The sequence below is a fragment of the Protopterus annectens genome, chromosome 5.part1, assembly GCF_019279795.1.
Source record: "Protopterus annectens isolate FY-2018-M chromosome 5.part1, PAN1.0, whole genome shotgun sequence".
Classification (NCBI taxonomy): domain Eukaryota; kingdom Metazoa; phylum Chordata; order Ceratodontiformes; family Protopteridae; genus Protopterus; species Protopterus annectens.
The window spans coordinates 422,205,819-422,225,685 of record NC_056736.1 but is presented as its reverse complement, the minus strand read 5'-3'; the positions used below and the strand labels follow the sequence as shown (position 1 = coordinate 422,225,685).

Below are 19,867 nucleotides of genomic sequence, written 5' to 3'. Positions count from 1 at the left end.
AAACTTACTAAGTTGGGCATTAATCCCTATGTCACCCAATGGGTTGCTAAATGGCTTACTGATAGAACCCACACTGTAAAAGTAGCCGACTCCAAATCCAGCTCCAGACAAGTGGAGTACCTCAGGGTTCAGTCCTGGGGCCGCTCTTGTTTGGCATCTACTTCTCTGAAGTACAGGTCAACACTAAGGGACTCTGGCTAACAAAGTTTGCAGATGACTGCAAACTGGGAGCCATTATTGAATCCCAAATGATGTGGATACTCTACAAAGGGCCTTACAGAAACAGATGCTTGGTGCCAGAGCCATGGGCTCAAGCTCAATGCCAAGAAATGTATTGTTATCCCTTTGGGAAAAACATGTATCCATGAATTACCATATGTGTGGCAGCACACTAAACACAGAAAGTGTGATAAGAGACTTAGGGACACAGGTGGACAGTGGTCTCACCTTCGATAACCACATCGCCACAACAGTCAGGAAATCCTTCTATGTGGCATACCTCATCATGAAGGGCTTTTCATCCAGAAAAAGGAGGTCATTGTCCCACTGTACTCATCCCTCATTAGACCCATTATAGAATACAACGCCATTTGGTATGTACCTCTCATGACATCTGCAACAACTGGATAGGCCTCTGATATACCTCACTAAAAGTATCACTGGCCTAAAGCAGATGCCCCACTGACCGCCTTAAAAAACTCCAGCTATACTCTGTCGCATATCGTCTACTCAGAGGCAATCTCTGCTTAACATACAAGGCCATGTCAAACCCAGAGCTGTTGGACATGCTACACTTAAAGAAATCCCAATCCCTCAGAGCTACACGCTCCAGGGATCTAAACCTTGTCATCACAATAAACAAAACATGCTGGAGGGATAGGTTCCTGACCCAGAGACTCCCCAGACTCTGGAATAGATTGCCCATACATGTAAAGCAGAGTGCCTCTTTGGACCTCTTCAAGAGGAACCTTGACGATTGGATGGGAGAAAGGAAATTCACCCCAGGGATCACGTCAGTCGCCCTGCTAGACAGGGGTCCAGGAAAGTAAATAATGTGGGAAGAAATAGCCAGGGAATTGTTATGGCTAGGCTTGTATAGGCCCCTAGGGCTGATAGCCTAGTACCAACCTATGAACCTATGAACCTTTCTGGGGACTAGAAAGAGCCTTGAGTAAAATCCTTGGCCTTGTTCCCGTGTAGGTACCAGTTGAATGGCTCATGCCCATGAGAGCTGTAATTTGTTTTTGTGCCTCTGCCCATTGATTTTGTGGCAGGTTTGGCATTCCTTTTATCGTTGGCAAGGTGTGGAAATTGAATCTGTATCCTTGTGAGATAATGTCTAGGACTCATTTGTCCTTTGTGACGATGCGCCAGTTTGTCTGTAAAAAGTGCTAATTTTCCTCCCAAGGGAGCTGCCAAGAGAGTTTTGCTTGGCAATTTGAGGTTTAAGTCATTGTGCTTGCCTTCTAGTAGTTTGGGACCTGTCTTCTCCTCCCTTCTGTGTTGCAGTGCCCCATTGTCGAGGTTTGTAATGGGCTTGTGCTTGTCCTCTGCCCCTTGGGCGTCTGTATTTACCCCTCTGTGGTCTGTCAGTAGCTGGAAAGGACCAATTTTTTGTTGGCCAATTTCTGCTGAAGCATGGGGGCTGAACCTGTAAGAAATCTTTGACAGTCTGCATAGATTTTGCCTTATCCTCCCTTTTCTTTAAGACTTCTTCTGCTTTAACCCCAAATAGAACATCCTGCTGTAAGGGTGTATCTAGTAACTTTGCTTTAACATGATCAGGCAGAGTTTCTTCCTTTAACCAAGCATGCCTACGTATAACAGACCCAGTAACAGCTGCTCTACAGGAAGCTTCCAAGGAATTAAATCCACATTGTAAAGTATGTTTGCCCACCTGTTCAGCTGCATGCAACAGATCCTGCATTTCCTTCAATTCAGACTGTTGAGGGTGTGTGCTCATCTTTTGTTTTATTTGAGACATTAGGAATTGCTGGTATTTAAGCATGTGAAATTGACAATTTAGTGCTCTCATAGCTAGAGTAGCTGAGGTGTAAACCTTCTTCCCCAACCTATCTAGTGCTCTGGAGTCCTTTCAGAGGGTACAGGATTTTTAGCCATAGAAGCCTTAGCCCCTTTGGGACCCTGGGAGATAGTCTCTGGGTCAGCAACAGGGCTTTTGTAAAGGAATTTGTGTGAGTCAGGCACTCTATAGTATCTATCTGGTTTAGCTGGAGCAGGAGGCAGAGAATCTGGATTTAGACTGGATTCTAAGTAAACATCATCCACAATGTCTAAAACTGGGGGGACAGCAAGTGGTCTTTGCCGGGGGAGTAAAAGAAACTCTCAGAGCCTTTTCTTTGAGTCGGAGTAGTCCTGACCTTCCCAGTGGAAATGTTCCCTCATGGTATGTAAGGTTTCCCCAAAGGAATAGTCTTCAGGGGGAGAAGCTGAGGGAATGGAATCCTCAGCATCAGAATCTTCATAAGGGGGAAAGGAGTAATCTTGTTCCTCAGAGGTGCCTGAGGAAATAGACACCTGATCAGAGGAGGCATAATCCTCCTCTTGTCTAGGCTTTTTGTCGGGTGGGGGTAGGGAAATCAAATCTTCAGCCATTTTAAGCATCTGTTTCTTAGGCATGGGGCCTTGAACTGGGGCCTTGAACTGCAGACTAAAGTGCAGTCTTTTTTGGTTTTAGAGGAGTCTTAAGCTTAGCATAAGACTTTATGGTGAGAGCAGTCGGTCTGAAGACACCTTCAGAAACCAAAGGTGTTTCTGCAGCACCGGCTTCTCCTACTGCAGTGTCGTCGGTAGGGCCTAAAGAAAATGGCTGCGTCGGCCTAGAACTCTCCGCCAGAGAATCCAAAGCGGTCTGAGGTTCCAATTCTGCGGTAGCCAGGGGCTGCGTAGGTGCCTCACTGAAAACCGGTAAACCGGCGACCGGCCCAGCCGAGGCCTCGGAGTCTGGCTTGGATCTAGGCTGCCTGTCCTTATCTTTGCGTTTTTTGTGCACACTGGTAGTCGGTTGCTCTGACGGCATAGTGTAATTAAATTTCCTACCAAAGTAGTCTCATGCGAAATCAAAGCGTCGCTTTATAGTTCGTTTATTGAACCTAGCAAAAAACCGACAACCAGTGACGTCGTGGTCTGGACCTAGGCAAGGTATACAATAAGAATGAAAGTCCTTATGAGGTATTTGCTTCCCACAAGAAATACAATTGTTAACTTTTTCTGACATCAGTCTGAGGCAAGAAAAGTTTCCCCAATGGGATACTTAGCTTTATTGAAGACTTCGGATCTGAAATTCGACTTTGAAAATCTCAGGAGTCGGCCGACCGGCACTTGCAAACTGCTTCTGCTTCGGGCACCGCGTGGCAAGAAAGACTGAAGAAAATGGCGTTGGATGCTTCCTATATACCCCTAGCGCACTGACGTCAGGGAAGAAGCGACAGCAACCGACGCCGGACCAAGACTTTGGAATTCGGGCCGACTGCGGGACCGCCTGACGACAGGATAACCCAAGTGTGATGACTGCAGCAGGGTAACACGATGAACATCTGCACAAATGCTAGAAGGAGTTCTACGAAGAAATCAGATTAAGTAAACAGTCAGCATTTTCTTTATCACTAAATGCTTTTCCCTCCATAAATCTGAAGTTAAGGATACCACATAAAAAACACATTATCAGAATACTATTCCACCAGCTCCCTGCTTACATGTATAACTGTTTGTTCAGGGCTTTCTGTGAAATTCTGCATTAATTTACTTTGGGTGTCTCTCACAGTATCTTGTTACATGTTTGCAGTTTTTTTAAAAGTTCAGGGAATCTGTAAGTGAGCTGCTTGCTCCCTTAATAAAACAATGATTCTAGCTGCAACAGCCTAACTACATGGCCAATAAAATTATAAAAAGTGATTTGTCTATCATACACAAACATCAGGGCTAATGTAAAAGGATGGACAATGAAACTTAGCCAGTATTGCAGAGTGACTACTGTCACATCCAGTCTGAAGGGAGCATCTGACTGTATAAAACATTAAACAAGTAATCTCCGTGGTATCCCCGAAGTCTCAAAACGACCCACTAAAGTATAGTGTCTGTGTACTTAATAAAGGATTTTCGACTGGAAACAGACTGCCTGCCTTGCTTGGATTACTTTTGAATACTTAGTAATGCTGTAGAATTTTATATTTTCTATTATTACTTTTTGACATGATGAGTTTACGTTCGCTACTTCTACTACTATTGTCTGATCTGATTAATATACAGTGATTAACTAGAAATATATGGACTGAAAATCTTCCACACAGAGAAGTTTCTTACACTGTACTGTATAAAACATTGGGACAGACTCTAAATAACCTTCTCTCAGTTAAGCAACTGACGTGTTGAGTCTGCTTTATAGCTAGATCTTTTATCTCTTAAGTTAGACTGTCAGAAAAAGAACTTTTGAAATCTGGCCTGTCTTCGCATGACAACAACAGAGGCATTTTCACCAAGAAACCCTCAACGCATAGACCACAGCCTCTACATGGCAAATATTTTAATTGATGACTCAATGGCACAACAATTTCTTATGCACAATTCTCTCTCTAAAACACTTAAGATGTACATAAAACAAACAAGCAGGATGAAAGTGACTAAATATTACCTGGAGATTTGGCAGCAGGTAAAACAAGACACTGAAGTTTTGAAGGTATAGCATAGGGATTGAAGTTTATAACCGAAGTAATGTTTGCTGAGATGCAGTAGTTGGTGTTTGGGTGTAGATTTTCAAATACTATGGTGGCATTTCCATTAGCTGTACTATTCTGCAAGACTGCAATCTATAGAAAAACATAAAAATGCATGATTAATTTTAATTTTTGGGAGATGTCCCAAACACAAATCACTTTTAGATGAAAATTATCTCAAATCTTGTAAATACAATAACACAAACACTAATGTATGCCTTAATTACAAACTTCTCACTTGACTATTTTTACTAAGAAAAAAGGTACTGTACAGTACCTCACCATAATCTACCATGAACGACTACCTGTTTAAAAAGGTACTCTACAGTATTTATGAAAACAAATAACCTGAAATTCTGTACAACAAATTATACCCATCAACAATATCCTTTCATTATGTCTTGTATTTGTCCACTTTGTATTTTGTATGCTACATTAACCCTGGGCTGTCGCTGAAATGGGTCACCCTGGAATTAGTCTACTGCCCCAGTTACCAAATTCAACAAACAGAAAGAAAGTCCGAATTCCTTCCAACTAGAAAATAACTGACTTGCAGGAGAAACAGGTGGCATAAATGAGTTAATTTTTCTTTTTAGCATTAAATAAGGCTACTTTCCTATTTTCCACAAACACTGCAAGAGTAATAGGAAAAGAGAACAAAGATCATTATCAATAAATATTGAAATGAGGGGGCTCTGTTTTTCCTGTTAAGGCAGACTGTCATTACTTTTACAAAAAATAAATATACCACTGGTATTTCTTAAGCAAAATTATGTACTTAACAAAAAGGACAAACACGGGATCTCTTTAAACAGCACAACTAACTGCTGTCATATCAGCATTCCTTAAAAAGGAGAAAAATGCCCTGTAAAACAGCAGATTCTGAAGTGCTGAGTTTTTAAACTAGATTTTCTTTCACATGCATTCATTCAAGAGTTGCTTATCTAATAAGCAATCATCAACTCATGTTTTTTTTGTGGTGGTGGTGGGGCTACTCCACCTGACCTGCAAGCCACCCCCTCAGGCACCTAACTGACCCGTCACTTCCTCTACTGGGTAAAAGTCCATTAACCAATTTTGGGTGAGATCTCACATCACCATTTATTTCCTTTCCAGATGGCAGTTAAGCACCGAAAGCCATGCAGTCAACCACTTTGGGGTTTATGCACCGTCTCCATACTGTGCCTCAACTTCCATAAATACCTGCAATTGTCAGGCACATCCAAGCTCCTCATACTCAGTCTTCTTTTTCTTGGTACAAGTGTGAAAATCGAAGTCCACCCCATGGACCGACCAAAGTCCTTCATCCTGAGGTGGGTGAGACAACAAAGCCACTCAAATCCAACCATTGTTGTGCCAGCTTCTACAGGCACTCAGGTCAACAATAAACCCAGGTTTGCCTGGAGCAAAACTCAGGGTTTTATTGTTCTTTGTCACTCAATCTTGGCTTAGATCAAACCCATTTTTGTAACTTCTTCAGCCATAACTGTAAGCTAGTAAGAGGTGCTCTGTTTTCAATCAATATCCATTCAGGTTGTGTGATTTTCTGACTTTTTGCCTTCTTGTCCCTTATCTGCAATGAGAAGAAGTTAACACCCAGATGACCTCAGAAAGCTGAAGTCTAGGACTACAATGCTACAGAAATAATGCTAGAGGGGATCACTGAAATAACAAAGACACGAGAAATATTGCCAAAATAATGATACTAAAAAAAACGGACCAAACTATGCAACTTAATCATCCAGTGCTTCAAATACTGCATGCACTATAATTAGATATAGGCTGAGGAATTTGGTAAAACTAAGTAGAACAATTGTCATTAAGTTAAATAAGCTTGACAAATAATTACTTATGAAGGAATGGCATCTGATAATTGGGTTGTATGGAAAGGGCCAAGGTTTAACTTGCAACTCTTCTTTTAAGGTCTGAGCTGTAAATAACAGGCAAGCCTACTGATTCTATTAATGCTACTTTAGAGAACAAATTATTTCACAATTCCTAAGATGATGGAAGATTAGGAGTTGTGACAAATCATCATCACCACTACCCCCTCTTATCCATTTTTTCTACAAGAGGTCAGGGTGTTGTGTCACTTGTCTCCATCTCTCTCTAGTCAATGCCACTCTCCTTCCTTCCTTTGACACTCATGCTCGACTGTTACAGGTCTTCTCACATAGAATCCGCCCACCTCTTTGCTGGACATCCTCATTTCCTCTTGCCCTCTTTCTGTCTTGTCCCAATCCTTTCTCACCAGATTGTTTTCTGTTTTTCTGCACATGTGCCTAAACCACTATAATCTGTTCTCTTTCTGCAATTGGAGCTACATTGGCTTCTGCTCTTATGTCTTCATTCCTTTGTCTGACCCACCGTGTGAATCCTACCACCCATCTCAGACACCATCTCCATAACCTCTAACTTCCTCAAAAGCTCAGATTTCTCTTCCATGCAATTGTATGGGTTGCACCATTGTTTTGTACACCTTACTTTTCAGCTTCTTTGGCATTCTTCTGTCATACACTACACCTGACACTATGTGACAGCTGGCTACAGCTCCTCTGATTCCAACTTTGACCTCCTCATTCACACTTCCTTTCTTCTCAACCATGCCTCTCAGACACTTGAAGCTGTTAACCTGTTCCACCATTCAGCTTCTTTTGATTTCCTCCATTTGCTGGTATTACAACTATTTTATCTGTACTCAGTTTCATCCCATGTGCCTTCAGTTTTGCACTCCATTCCCCCTACCTGTTGCTAAAGGTGTTGTTCAGAGTTTATCTGTAATGTCACATTACCTGCATACAACAACTTTGTTGATCTACGGCTTCTGACCTGTTTGCTAATGAAGTCTATCACCAGTATGAACAGAAGCAGGCTTAGACCTGAACCTTGATGCACACACTCACTCCCACTGGGAACCCCTCTATAAGACTGAACACTGATTGTATTTGAGTCGTTAAAGTTATTTTATATAGCTTGCACTAATTCTACCACTCTGAACCACTGCAGGACTGCACAAATCAGCTTCCTTGGGACCCTGTCATACACTTTCAACAAGTCTAGCAATGCCCAGTTGGACTCTTTCCACATTTCTAGCTACTCTCAAAGTATCTGTCTCACTGCAAAAATCAGTTCTACTGTGTTGCATCTTGATCTGAATCCAAACTGCTCATTTCCCATTTTACTTACTATTTCTCTCTCATTCATCCAACATCTTGACCATAGCTTCTATAACCTCTTCAGAGCCTGTTGTTTTCCCTGATTTCATTTTATTTAGTGCTGTTCTTACTTCTTCTAAGATGGGTTCCACCTCTTCTTTCACCATAGGCTGTGTCTGGGACAGTACATAATCTGATGTTTTTTTTTCATTCAAAGCTGCTAGAAGTACCATCTGCCTCTGACATCCTGTGAACTTTTGAGCAGGTTTTGGCTGGCATCCCTTACGAAGGGTGACTATCTTCTTTATGTTTCTGTTTCCTGCCTTGCAACTTGATAGTTTCTTTGTGCCACTAACTCGGTCACTTTCCAGAAGTTGGTAGAGTGCCTCTGATGTTGTTCTTTGCTACTGCAACTCCTCTCTAAGCTTCTTTGTTAGCCAAGCAGTATTCCTTCCTAGCCTGGTCTGTCCTTTCTACCTCCCACTTTTTCCTGCACTCCTTTCTTTTAATGACTTCCTGGACTTCTGCATTTCATCACCAGCTTTCCTTATAGGTTCATAGGTTCATACTAGGCTATCTGCCCTGGGGCAATTTATAAGCCTAGCCCGATTCTGTATGGCTTACGCCACCCCTTGATTTGAGTATACTGTGCCCTTTTTAAGGTTTAGTTTACTGTGCCTCTGTCTAATAGTGACACGGAGTAATCCCTGGGACAAACCTACGATCCCCCATCCACTTATCGAGATTCCTCTTGAAGAGATTCAGTGAGGTGCTCTGCCTCACATGAACTGGAATTCTATTCCAGAGCGAAGGGAGCCTCTGGGTTATGAACCTGTCCCTCCAGCAAGTTCTATTTATTTCTGTGCTGAGGTTCAAGTCCCTCGAGCGTGTGGCTCTAAGGGATTTAGATTTACTGAGGTGGAGCATGTCCATTAATTCTGGATTTGACATAGCTTTGTATGTCAGGCATAGATTGCCTCGAAGTAGGCGGTATGCAACTGAGTAGAGCTGGAGTTTTTTTTTAACCGAGCAGCATATGGCATCTGTTTGAGACCCTTGATCCTCTTGGTGAGATACTTTTGGGGTCTTTCTAATTGCTGCAGGTGTCGGGTAAGGTACATCCCAAAAGGGGCATTGTATTCTATGATGGGCCTGATGAGGGATGAATAAAGGGGCACGATTACCTCTCTTGATCTAGATGTGAAACCCTTTGTGATGAGGTGGGCTATGTAGAAGGTCTTTCTAACCACTTTGGCAATGTGATTTTCAAAGGAGAGATTGCTATCAACTTGGGTCCCCAGGTCCCGAATAACTTTCTCTGTACTTAATAGGTTTCCACCTATGTGGTAATTTGTGGGCACATTGTTTTTGCCAAAGGGTATGACTATACATTTTTTGGCATTTAGCTTTAAACCATGGCGCTGGCACCAGTTATCTGTCTCTGTGAGACCTTTTTGAAGGATGTTAGTGTTAGCTGGAGAGTTGATTATGGCGCCCAGTTTGCAGTCATCTGCGAACTTGGTGAGCCATAGTCCTCCCACGTTTGCCTGTACCTCGGAAAAGTATATACCGAACAAGAGTGGTCGCAGGACAGAACCCTGTGGGACACCACTTGTGACCGGTTTCGAGTCTGACATGGCTCCAGCAACTCTCACTCTGTGGGTTCTGTCTTTGAGCCAGTTTGCGACCCATCTTGTGACATAGGGGTTTATATTTAAGCTGGATAGCTTATCTATGATGCCCGAGTGGGGTATTGTGTCAAATGCCTTTGCAAGGTCCAGATAGGCTGTGTGGACTACCTTCCCTTCATCTATGGCTTTGGTGACTGTTTCAAAGAAGTCAACCAGGTTCAAAAGGCAGGATCTGCCCTTGACAAAGCTGAACTGGGTAGGATCTAGTGTCTGTACGTCCCCAATGTCTTTGTTTATGAGCTCCATGATGATACTCTCCATAGCCTTGCAGACTAAGCTAGTCAGGCTTATGGGGCGATAGTTTCCAGGGTCCATAGAGGCTCATCCTTTGTGGAGTGGGACCACTTTTGCTGTACGCCATTCTGTGGGCACATATCCTGTAGTGAGGCTGAGATTGTATAGCTGTTTTATTTGAGGGATTAGTTCCTCTTGGAGTTTATGTAGGACGCAACCTGGGACGCCATCTGGTCCCATGGAAGCAGTGTTTTTTTTACTTTGGAGAGGGCAGCCTTCACCTGAGCATCTGAGATGTTTGGGAGGCAGCCCTCTGCCGGGATAGATACTTGCTCTTTTGTGGGGGAGGGGGTGGAGAAGTTTGCACTGAACCTGTCTGCCAGGATATTGGCGATGTCTGTGGGTTCAGTGTATTTTTTGTCGTTTAGAATCAACTCAGAACAAGTCTGGGAGTTGCATCTCAGGTTTCTAACATAACTGAAAAAAGCCTTATGATTGTCTTTGGTGTCCTGTGCAATTTTTCTCTCGAAGCTGGCCTTGGAGGATTTTATGAAGGATCATAATTTTTTGCTAGTACTGATCAGGGATGCCTTCTCTATTAGGGATTTTGCTCTATCATGTAGTAGCTTCCTCCTTCTGTTGTACAGTTTATTTATGGCAGGGGTCCACCAGACCGGACGCCTGCCTTTGGATGATTGGGTCTTGGTTTTGTTTGGGATAGCATGATCCATGCATTCCTGGAGATGTCCGTAGAATGCATTTATATAGGATTCTGCAGTTTGGGCCATAGTTTCCACTGGCTCTGGGGCCTTGAAGGATTCCACTTTGGTTTTGAGAAGTGAGAAGTTTGCTTTTGAGAAGTTTTTCACTGTGGTTTTCTGGGCTGGGGGTGGGGTCGGGATGTGGACAACCAGTGAAATTAATTTATGGTCTGATCTTACCAATGAGGGATATACTTCTGGTGTGGAGCATAGAGTCCCCATGTTGGTAATGATCAGGTCTAGTATGTTGTCCCCTCTTGTGGGAGTGGTGACTAGTTGTTCCATAGCATTTGAGTTTATAATTTCCAGGAATCTTTGGGCTAAGGTGCTGGGACTTGAGTAGTGCTCCCAGTCAATGTTTGGGTAGTTGAAGTCGCCCAATATAATGGTGTTCGGAGAGATCTTCATGTTCTCCAATGTTTTCAGGAAAGCCGAGTGGGATTCCTGACTTTGAGAGGGTGGTCTGTAGGATGCTATAAACTGAAAAGCAGTCTTGCCCACTGTTAGTTGCACATGGATGGTCTCCGATACTTCGTGCAATGCCACTAACCTGGAGGTGTGGATATCCTTGATAAATATGGAAACTCCCCCTCCTTTTGTGGTTCAGTCCGGGTTTTGGGGCCGAAAAGCATGATATGAGGTATAGCCTGGTAGTGCTGGGGTGCTCTCTGGAGCCTTGAACCAGGTTTCTGTCACTGCACAGATATCAATGTTTTCCATACTGAGGAGAGCTTCGAGTGCATGCATCTTGAGGTTAAGACTTCTGGCGTTTAGCAGCATTACCCTTAGTTTCTTGTTCCTTGTGCTATCTATGGGGGTGGGTTTGACTTTTGAGCCTGGCCTAAAAAAGGCACTATGGGGGTGGCAAGAGCCTTTGCCAATATCCGAAAGCCCAGTGGTGACAGGTGCAATCCGTCCCTAGCGAAGCAACGTGGCTTGTCGAGCATGTCATCCCAGGCTGACAGACACTGGATTCCCTTTGAATGACACCAACATTTTAGCCAATTGTTAAAATCGATCATTTTGTCTTTGTACTGTGGCATCATTCTAGGTGAGGGTAAGATGCTGCGCAAGGTCAGGGTCATACCAGCCTGGGCTACATGATCAGAGTGCTCCTCTAAGTCTCTTTTCATGTAGTCCAGGGAGGTACATCTCAGGTCATTCACACCAGCATGTACAATGACGGAGTCATATTTGTATTTGCTTTGGAGTGACCCGAGTGCTTGCGTTGTGTGTCGGATCCTAGCACCCGACAGGCAGCTCACCGTGACCTTCTCTTTATTCAGCCTGGTGAGCGGGACATCAGTGTGTCTGACAATAGAGTCACCTATAACAAGAGTATCAGATGTGTTATTCAGCCTTAAGGGCTGTGGCTGCTTGGCACACTGACTTTGTGGGTTATGTGTTGTGTGTGTTTTGTTTTGAGGTAGCGTTTGCTTGGATGTCTGCTTTGGAGGTCTCTGTTGCTTAGGTAGACTTTTATTTAGAGCCTCCGAGTATGTTTTTGTGTATTTATGTGTTTGGTTCGCTGATGTGGTGGGGCTATGTGATACTGGAATTGTGTTGTGTGAGGTTACCTTCTCCTCTTGACTGGTTACACCAGTTTTGAGATGAGAGAGCTCAGCCTCCAGTTTGGTTAAATAGTTGCATCTCTCACATATATTTGAACCTGTTTGGAGGAGGAGAGGGTTGTCCGTGTACATGAGACAGTTGTAACATTGCCTCAAAATTCCCAGATTCACCAGCTGGACTGGAGAGGAAACCATTGACTGACCTTTGGACATGCTAGAGTAATAGGGAAACTGAATTTAAGACAGACCAATAGAGGACAGGGTAATCGTAGAGAGTATAAGAGTAAGTAGTGCTTCTGGTTTAATAGTGCTAACTTGTAGGATTACTTAATTGGACCAGTGAAGGGCCTTAGAATGAGAATATGGTGTTTAAATCGAGAGATAGAGCAGTTCTAAGGGAAAAAGTGAAGAGCAGACTTTGTGGAGCCAGGAATAGTTTAAACCCAATTAGGCGGCACTGCCCGCTGTTGCGCTATGCACAAAAACGCTCAAAACCGTGCAAAAGAGGGTTTTAAGAGAGGAAGATGAAGGAGTTTTGGAATTAACCCAAAATGGCCAATAAAACTACAGTTTCAAGTCAGTAACCACTCCCACAGGGGCAGGCAGGCAGGCTGATCAATGTTTTTCACTGCCACTGATCAACAGAGAGACTTCCCTTTAGCCCAAGCAAAAAATGGCCTCACAGAAACTTACAAACAGTTCAAGAACAGCAAGCCTGTAACTGAACTTTTTTAAATCTCAGAAAAGTGGGAAAAAAAGCAAGAATTTTTTTTTTGTTTTTTTGTTTTTTCAGAGATAGCAGAGGTTCACAAGTATCAACAAGTTATAACAGTGCAGTAAATGACCCCACACAACAGTGCTAGGCCAAAGACAGATAAAATGCAAGTTTTGAGAAAAAAAACGATTTTAAAAATAAGTGCAAACAGGAAATTCAGTAAACAGCTCTAGGTTGTGCTCTAAATACAGTTACTAATGCAGAAATCAAATTTAACAAGCCAGAAAATGCTCAAAATAGGCGGCTATGCAGAAAAACTTAGCAAATAAACAGAGAAAAAATACTTAAAATCTCAAAATAAGAAGTTATGTAGCTACCATAACGTTCCATGTTAGTTGTCTTCTCACTTTTCTTATATCTTGCTTTCGGAGCCGCATCCTTCGCTCACTGGCACTTGCTTTATTCTCAGAACTCCTTCAGCCTCGAGGTCAGCCCCCATATCCACATGATGCAAGGGCAGGCACCTTAGATCTCGCTTTGTTGACACAAAGCAATATAACTAAGCATAAAATACTTCCCAAAGGAAGAAGAAACTGCAGATGGAAAAAGGACCAGGTCTGAATGGTCTTTAGCATAATAGTTTCTTATACAAGTCCAGGCCAGGGGAAGGAGGTGGAACGCTATGGTAGGTACATAACTTCTTAATGTTAAGTTGTCACTGGGTGGCTGGCTCTGTCCCTGGAGGCCAAGTCAATTGTAATGGGAACAAAAGTGTGAGAGTGGCCCAAGTGGCCAAAATAGTGTCCAAAGGCAGTCTAGCTTGAAAAGCTGTAGAGTAGCTAAACTCCAGTTGAATGTGCTTTAGGTTTTGAGCACAGCTGTTTTCCCTGATCGAATAAATTTGTGATGACCGAAGAAAGCCATCTAGACAAAGTCACTTTAGAAACAGGAAGGCCTTTTTTATTATCATAGGAAACAAAAAGTTGATCAGATTTTCTAAATTTTTTGTTCTGTCCAAATAATATCTAAGCTGACGGTGGACGTCAAGATAATGTAGCTTTTGTTCAGCTCTATCTGAATAGTTAGGAAAAATACAGGAGATCAATGGATTGATTCAGATTGTTTTTGAAGCGACCTTAGGTAAAAAGGATGGATTAGTTCTCAAAGATACTCTGTCTTTGTGAAAAATCAAATAGGGGGTCTAACTCTACACCCTTCTGGGCAGATGTGTAATAGCCACTCAGGGAATAAAAGTTTTCTTCTTCCAAGAAAGATATTTCAGGGAACAAGAAACAGCTGGCTCAGGAAGGGGGAAGAATCAAGGATGTCAGCACTAAATTTAGATCCCACTCGAGAGGATTCCTGATTGGAGGCTTTGTGGCAGGAAAATTTTCAAGAAGGCTCCAGAGCCTATGGAACATAATACATATGATCTAAGCATCCCATAGCGAAAATTAGAACAGGCAGCCAACTGAACTCTGCTGACTGTGGAAGAAGAGGAGCCTGCATGAAAAATCTCTGCTAAGAAGTCCAGAACTGCCCCATTTGCTTGTGTAAACATGACATTTCCTAACTCAAGTAGGAGGATCAAAGGAAGCCTGGCTATGGAAGGAAGTGGAGCAACCATGCTGTGAGGTTGAGAGTAGGGAAGATTGACCGGCAGAAGCTGGACCGGATTATGAATTGAAGTAGATCTACACTGGGTCCAGGATGCCACGGCTAAAATTGTAAAAGGTGATGATGAGAGGAACGAACCAAAGACCCCATTCCAGAAAAAAAATCTCTCACCATGGATTGCTTCTGAGAGACCACCGTGAGGCATGAGAATAGCTCTGCCTAATCTGGTCCGCCTATAATGTTGGTTTTCCCAGGGATATGCTGCTACCAGAAAAAGAGAAGCCTGGGCCTTGGAAACTTGTTATTTTGATGGAGTTTCTATTCTAATGGAGGAGCCCTCCGCTAAGAAGGCCTCTAAGAACCAGTTTGTTATGTCTCTCCTGCAGGACTCTCTGGCTGAAGGAGTGACAAATAGCACAGGAGTCCTGCAGGTGAAGAGGGAGATGGTACACAGCAAGAAGTGTGACCGTCTGTCAGAGACATCTTCTGACAGCACGAGTCACACTTCTTAAAACCTGAGACCCTCTCCTTTGACATGGTGCCAAAACACACACACACACACACCAGTCAAAAATTAGACTTAAATAAATACCAAAAGGTATTCTACAAAAACAATACACACACCCTAACAGGGGATGGGAAGGGTTTTTAAGATACACTAACAAAAAATAGTAGACACAGGAAAATTCTGTCAGAAAAGGATAATATAAGATTAAAACTATTAATACAAGGTTTTTTTGGCAAAAGCTTAATAATTCACAAAAAAGTGAACAACTACAGAGAGCTGGTAAAAAGAGACCTCCCAAGCGAAGCTGCAAACGAGATCTGGTACTCTACTGCCTTGCATCATGGGATATGGGGCTGCCTCGGTAAAAGGAGTTCTCGAGCAAATAAACAGTCAGAACCCATCAAGCAAGAATGAAGGCGAGATTGACAACTTAACATGTGGCTCCTTTCTTCTCTCGGCGTTTTCTCCTCTTGGTGGGTGCTTCACCAACAGCCAACAAGCCTGAAAAGACGCCAAAACCACGAGGCAACCAGGTTTTAAGAGAGGAAGATGAAGGAGTTTTGGAATTGACCCAAAATGGCCAATAAAACTACAGTTTCAAGTCAGTAACCACTCCCACAGGGGCAGGCAGGCTGCTCAATGTTTTTCACTGCCACTGATCAACAGAGAGACTTCCCTTTAGTCCAAGCAAAAAATGGCCTCACAGAAACCTACAAACAGTTCAAGAACAGCAAGCCTGTAACTGAACTTTTTTAAATCTCAGAAAAGTGGGAAAAAAGCAAGATTTTTTTTGTTTTTTTGTTTTTTCAGAGATAGCAGAGGTTCACAAGTATCAACAAGTTATAACAGTGCAGTTTATCTCCATACCTGTCTCAGCTGCATATCTAGTCCTCACACATGGTGTTCTGAGGCACTGTCATTCTGCAACTCTACCTACTTCCTGCTCTTCTTGAGGTGCTAGAGCCCTAGGTAATTCCTTGAACTGTTGTGCTTTCTCTCCAGTCAACTTCCAGGTCTTCAGCCTGGTCTCTGTTGACCTTATAGTCTTTTTTGATCACTACTTGCAGATGACTGTGGCAACCAGTAGTTTATGCTGTGGGCCGACTGTTTCACTGGGGATGATTTTGCAATCACCGAATCTATCTCAGTGCCCTTTCCTTACTAGGATGAAGTCTACCTATTTTGCATGCTGGCCACTTTTGAATGTGATCTTGTGACCGTCTCTCTTTCTGAATCACGTGTTGGCTACCATCAAGCCATTTGCCAGACAGAAGTCTAGATGGCCTCTCATTCTTTATTCCCTATGCTCCACCCATATGGACCCAGAAAGTCTGTCCCAATATGTGCATAACCATTCTCAATACCAATTCCTGTTGTCCTGCTTTATCTAGTAGGTCCTGCAGCTGCTGACTGAACCCATTCTTCCTCACTATCACAACCCTGCTGTGTGGCACAGGCTGAGATTATGAATTCAGTCCTATCGTTAGGCTTGAGTCTGATTGTCATGAGTCTGTCACGAATTCTGATGACATCTCACACCATCTTCTGAAGCTTTTCCCCCACCATTTCTAGCCTGTCCTCCTCCTGAATAGTAGATTCTGGATCCCAAGCCAAGTGACTTTGCTGCACTTCCCCTTCCACCTTGTCTCCTGGACACACAGCATGTCCACCTTCCTTCCACCTTGTCTCCTGGACACACAGCATGTCCAACTTCCTCCTTATCATCATATTATCCACTTCCAAGCCGCATCCTGTCAGTGAACCTACACTAAGGTGTGGCAATTTACAGTTCACATTTGGCAGATTAATTGGTTTTAAGCCCAGCATTTGCTCAACAAAGCTATCCCAAGAAACCCAAGCTGGGCAACTGGACACAGTAAAATGGGAGGAATGGGTGCAGTATTAAGGGCTTCTTCAAGGAAATCATAGTATCAACCCAAATCAGGGTGAACATCTATCAGCTCCCAAGAAAACCTATCCCTTAGTCAGGGACTCAGCAAAAGAGAATGCCTCCATTTATACATTTCAGGCTCCCTACTGAAAAATAATAAGTCCTGGGCAATAGAACCCTCGGGTGATATAGCCATGTCTCTGTCAACATCAGAATCATCAAAGAAAGCATAGTCTTCCTTGGAAGTAGGGGTATCATTTGAAGGAGGCATTTGGCACCCAGTACTGACTGAATGCAATGGTTAAATTAGTTTTTTTTTCTCACAGACACCTCTGAAGGAAAACTGAGTAGGTGGCAGCATATCATAGGTTGGTATTGGGCTATCTGTCCAAAGGCATATATTAGCCCAGCCACGTTGTTCGGTATTCACCGCCCCTTTAGTAGTTCCCTAGACCCTTGTACTAGCAGCTAGTACCATTGGCCCCTATCTAGTAGTGTTGTTGGTGTGATCCCCGGTGTGAACTTTCTGTTTCCCATCCACTCATCAAGGTTCCTCTTGAAGAGTGATAGTGAGGGGCTCTGTCTTATGTAGATCGGGACCCTGTTCCATAGTAAGGGAAGTCTCTGCAAAGGGAATCTATCCCTCCAGCATGTTCTATTCATTGTTGTGTTGAGGTTTATATCCCTAGAGTGTGTAGCTCGAGTAGATTTGGTTTTGCTAAGATGGAGCATGTTCAACAATTCTGGGTTGGACATGGCTCTGTACGTTAGACAGAGATCGCCCTCTGAGAAAGTGGTATGCAACAGAGAACAGTCTTAGCTTTTTCAATCATGCTGCATAGGGCAACTATTTGAGGCCAGTAATCCTCTTGGTTAGGTATCTCTGTGGTCCCTCCAGCTGCTGGAGATGTCTAGCCAGATACATTCCAATTGCTGCATTGTACTCAATAATGGGTCTGATGAGGGAAGAGTAGAGGGGCACCATTACATCCTTAGATCTTGATGTGAACCCTTTCGTGATCAGATGGGTCACATAGAAGGATTTTCTAACCACTTTGGCAACATGGTTATCAAAGGAAAGCGGACTATCTACTTGGGTCCCTAGATCCCTTATTTCTTCTTCAGATTAGAGGGGATTACCTCCTATGTTGTAGTTTGCCGGTACTCTGTTTTTTCCAAAGGGGATTACCACGCATTTTCTTGAGACCATGGCTTTGACACCATGCAGCAGTCTCATTTAGGCCCTCCTAGAGGATCTCCATGTTGGCCAGAGACTCTACTATAGCATCCAGTTTGCAGTCGTCCACAAACTTAGTCAGCCACAGCCCTTCCGTGCTTGCCTGTACTTCTGAGAAGTATATGCCAAACAGGAGGAGCCCCAGGACAGAGCAATGAGGCACACCACTCATTACTGGTCTGGATTCGGACATACATCCCGCTACTCTTACTTTCTGGGATCTGTCTGAGAGCCAGTTTGCGATCCATCTTGTGACGTAAGGGTTTATGCCCAGGCTGGTGAGCTTATCAATAATACCTGAATGGGGAATGGTGTCAAGTGCTTTAGCAAGGTCAAGGTAAGCAGTGTGTACCTCCTTTCCCTTCTCAAAGAAATCCACCAGGTTCAGGAGGCATGATCTGCCCTTGACGAATCTGAAATGTGTGGGGTCCAGCGACTGGAGGTTCCCAATCTCTCCATTTATGAGTTCCATAATGATTCGCTCCATAGCCTTACAGATCAGACTGGTCAGGCTTATTGGTCGGTAGTTCCCAGGGTCAGTTGTGGCCCCACCCTTGTGTAGCGGGACCACCATTGCCGTGCGCCATTCTATGGGCACATATCCTGTGGGGAGGCTGAGACTGAAAAGGGTATTAAGATGCGGGGTTAATTCCTTTTGGAGCTTGCGTATGACACAGCCTGCGGCACCATCTGGTCCCATGGAGGCAGTGTTTTTTGCTTTAGATAGAGCCATGTTAACCAATGTATCAGTAATAATCGGACTTACACAATCCCCTGGAATGGTAATAGGGAATCATCCCAAACAAGAAGTCTATTTCCCCCAATAACCTCAAGAAAACCCTCCCTAGCAGTCTCCCTACCTATTTTGAAAGAAGGAGTGGCAGGACCAGCAGTACTCATACTATAGCAGAGAAAAAAGCCTTACAGCCACAAAACTATGCTGGTATTAGGCAGTCAGAAGATAAGATATCACTTAGGTCACACTAACAGCACACAATTACCCCCTGCAAAAACGTGGATTTCAGTAATACGCAGTACTGAACTTCATATGTTCATACTGCTGGAAAGCAAGCAGGTTAGTTGCTGCAGGTATTTAAAAAAAAAAAAAAAAATCTATGATATTGAAAATGCTGAAATAGATATTTTCTGTATTCTCATACACAGCAGGCTTGACTGAATGGTAACTACAACATCAGCTGCCAGATAAAAGGGCTGCCAAAGCAAAGGGGATTATGGTGGGAGGGCAACATGGCTAACACACCAGCTGCCAGATAAAAGGGCTGCCAAAGCAAAGGGGATTATGGTGGGAGGGCAACATGGTAATTGGGAACCTCTGAGAAGGGTCCTATTACACATTAGCTAACATACTGAGCATTCCCTGCTACATCTGATATGAGGGGTCGTCCTCAGTGGGGTTATGACTGGGAAGAATCTCAGGCTGTGTTTAAACTTAAAGGGAAACAGGAGCTTTAACATGGCCAAAATATAAGGGGACTAGAAGGCAGAGATCTGATGCACCCAAACACAAACAAAGCCTAACTTAAAATATATGGATTTTTGGACTCAATCCCAGCAACAGCATTTCGCATCCACAGTCCAGACAGCCATGGCACCACATGCTGGCAGTGCAGGCATTACTTAGAGAGCAGCTGCACCTCTTCTGAAATGTCCTCTTTCAGTAGCATTAACAAAGGATGGACTACCACCTCCTGGTAAATGACAATAAAATTAGCAGTCCATTTGGTAAATTTCTA

At 43.4% G+C, this 19,867-nt stretch overlaps 2 protein-coding genes across 2 annotated transcripts in view; both read right to left on the bottom strand.

Annotated features, from left to right (window-relative positions):
- LOC122803461 overlaps positions 1 to 19,867 on the bottom strand; it is a 1,126,946-nt gene that overhangs the window by 294,381 nt on the left and 812,698 nt on the right. The window contains exon 6 of the mRNA XM_044073079.1: positions 4,652 to 4,826. Within this exon, the coding sequence (XP_043929014.1) occupies positions 4,652 to 4,826 (175 nt within the window). The remainder of the gene's footprint in view (positions 1 to 4,651; positions 4,827 to 19,867) is intronic.
- Positions 1 to 19,867, bottom strand: part of LOC122803462 (interleukin-10 receptor subunit beta-like) — a 1,132,032-nt gene that overhangs the window by 657,811 nt on the left and 454,354 nt on the right. The window lies entirely within an intron of this gene.